The following is a 2,632-nucleotide window of genomic DNA, read 5'->3' on the forward strand; positions in this document are numbered from 1 at the left end:
TGGGGGGAAGTGATATGCTGGTGCCCTGCTCCTGCCCATTCCATTGCCCTTCACTCCCAAGCCACAACCCATCCCCTCCCCACTGCTGCCTCTTACTTCCAACCCACAGACTGCTGCCCCTGCCAATGCCCCTCACTCCCAACCCATGGTACTCTGCCCCCAGGGCCATGCTGATATCCCTCACTCCCAGCCTGCAGCACCCCATCCCTACTGGTGCCTTGCACTCCAGACCTACAGTTCCCTTCCTCCCCACTGCCCCTTGCTCCCAAGCCACAGCCCCCCCAGCTCTGCTGGTGCCCCTTACTCCCGACCCACAGCTCCTTGCTCCCTCTAGCCCTTCAGCATCTCCCAGCTGTCCCACCCCTGTGAACAAGGACACCAGCCCTGGTGCTGCTTGCCCAGCCACGCTGCTGCCCCTGAAGGCCCCCTTCTGCCCACAGGCACATCCCCCTTGTCTCCCCTGCGCTGCTGCAGCCCTGGCAACCAGACAGCTTCCTCCAGCACCAGTAGTGCCCCCCCAATCCCCACAGCCCCCTGGACAGTAGGGCTGTGAGGATTTATGCCAGCTGTTTCATTTCAACACTGTTTCTACTTGTTTTAAGCTGAAAACAATAAAATTGAAATGAAACAAAGGGCTTCAAAACAGCTTTGAAACGAAACCAGGGCAGTTGAAACATTTCAAAAGTTTCAAAATGTTTCGAGTTTCACAGCTAGAGCTGGGCTTTCCTGCAGGGAAACAGAAAGTAAGGAGAGGGAGGGGGAAGAGGGGGGAAGGACACAGTGAGGGCATGCCTTAACACGCAGGCTGGAAAAGAAGCTCCTGCAGGGGAGGGAAGAAAGGCTCTATCACAGTTTGACTGCCTGAGATGCTGCTGGTGCCACTGTGGTGCTCCTCACTAACTTATTATTTTACCTGATGTCATTTAAAGTGGTGGACTGGACTGAGGCTGTAGGGGAGGAGGAGACCTCACTGGGGCACACTACCATGTCACATAGAGGCCCCAGCACCAGTGAAGGTGCACCTTAACACACACACACAGTCACACGTCACAAGTTTTGCTTGTCAGCAGCCTGAGGTGCAGTTTCCTGGAAACCCCTGCACCTATCTCCTTGAAAGCTGGCAGGCTTCGTGGCCTCAGCAGGGCTACCATGTCTGCTGTTTTCACCCCACTGTGCCTTAACACACATACATAACATGAGTTTTGCTTGTCAGCAGCCTGAGGTGCAGTTTCCCAGAACCCCCTACACCTATCTCCTTGAAACTTGGCAGACTCCATGCCCTCAGAAGGGGCTAACATCCAGAATCTGCCAAAAAATGACAAAGTTATAGGCAGTTTCATGCTTTCCCATTATAGCCTATGGGCAAAAGAGTGAAACAGGTTCAACAAAACCAAATGGAACAGTGCTTTCAAAATTAAAACTCAAAACGAAACACTCCTATTGAAACGGCAAAATAGAAGTCGAAATGAAATGGTGCTGTTTTGACAGCCCTACTGGACAGTCCCTGGCCCTCCAACCCCCGCCCCCCACACACTTACCTTTGTCCAGCTGCTCCCACCATCCTGCCTGGCTGCATGCCAGCCACAAGTGTTACCCTGCTTCCAATCAGCCCCCCACCCCCCGCAGCCCCAAGCAGCTCCTTGCTAGGGCAAGCCAGGAAAAACTTCAAAGCTGAGCTGACCAAAATCCTGGACATTTGATCATATTAAAAAACAAGCAAACACCTGGACAGAGGTTGAAGGATCCAAGAAGAGAACATATCTGGAAAAACCCGGATGTATGGTAACCCTAACGGGGATGGCACTGTCCTCTCCACAATCTTTTAACGATAATTTCCAAATCATGCAAATTGACTCTAATCTTACAACGCTGGTGAGAGATGAAGTGCTCTTTGGAAGGGCTTTGTCCCTCTTGTAGCATATAATGAATATGTTAGTATCTATTCCTATAGTTGTCTCCATCTGTAACACATTTTCTCACTTGATGCACACTATACATTCAGTCTTCTTACATTGCAGCTGCTCAAGTGAATCTGGACAGTGCGAGTGCAGGCCCCATATGATTGGACGTCAGTGCAATGAAGTGGAACCTGGCTATTATTTCATTTCATTAGACCATTATATCTATGAAGCAGAGGAAGCCAACTTTGGTCCTGTAAGTTGCAATGTCAGCATACAGAGCAAGAGAAATGTGGAGATCTTTTAGTTCACTTTAAAAAAGCGCTAGTGTGTTAACTATTTAATTTTGCAGAGATGATATAGAAAATGCAAAATCAAACCACATCTGAGAACTCTCAAGCCAGAGCTCCCAGGCTTGGAATTGGTAACAGTGTGTGGGTTACCTAAAGGAAAAAGGCCTTGGTATAGTTCTGAAATGTTTCTTTTTAAATTCACTTCTTTGATCTATTGCTGCATGAATGAATATGTAAATCTGCTTCCTGACAGGGAGATTTTGTTTGTTCCATACACACCTGGGGTGGTTGTGTCACTTCTCAGGAATGCTGTCATTGACCTTTTTGCTTGTTTTACTAAAATTCCCAAAGAGAATTGTATGGCTTTTGTGGACATTGAAGCCCTACAGCCATTCATTTAGGAGGTTTATAACTTTTTTTTTGGGGGGGGGGGGGTTTTTA

General features: G+C 48.7%; 1 protein-coding gene across 1 annotated transcript in view; it reads left to right on the forward strand.

The window, feature by feature from the left end:
* LAMB1 (laminin subunit beta 1) overlaps positions 1-2,632 on the forward strand; it is a 71,127-nt gene that overhangs the window by 23,284 nt on the left and 45,211 nt on the right. The window contains exon 13 of the mRNA XM_019509399.1: positions 2,019-2,154. Within this exon, the coding sequence (XP_019364944.1) occupies positions 2,019-2,154 (136 nt within the window). The remainder of the gene's footprint in view (positions 1-2,018; positions 2,155-2,632) is intronic.

The sequence above is a fragment of the Gavialis gangeticus genome, unplaced genomic scaffold (genome assembly GCF_001723915.1).
Source record: "Gavialis gangeticus isolate Ggan-Ray unplaced genomic scaffold, GavGan_comp1, whole genome shotgun sequence".
In the NCBI taxonomy this organism is placed as follows: Eukaryota; Metazoa; Chordata; order Crocodylia; family Gavialidae; genus Gavialis; species Gavialis gangeticus.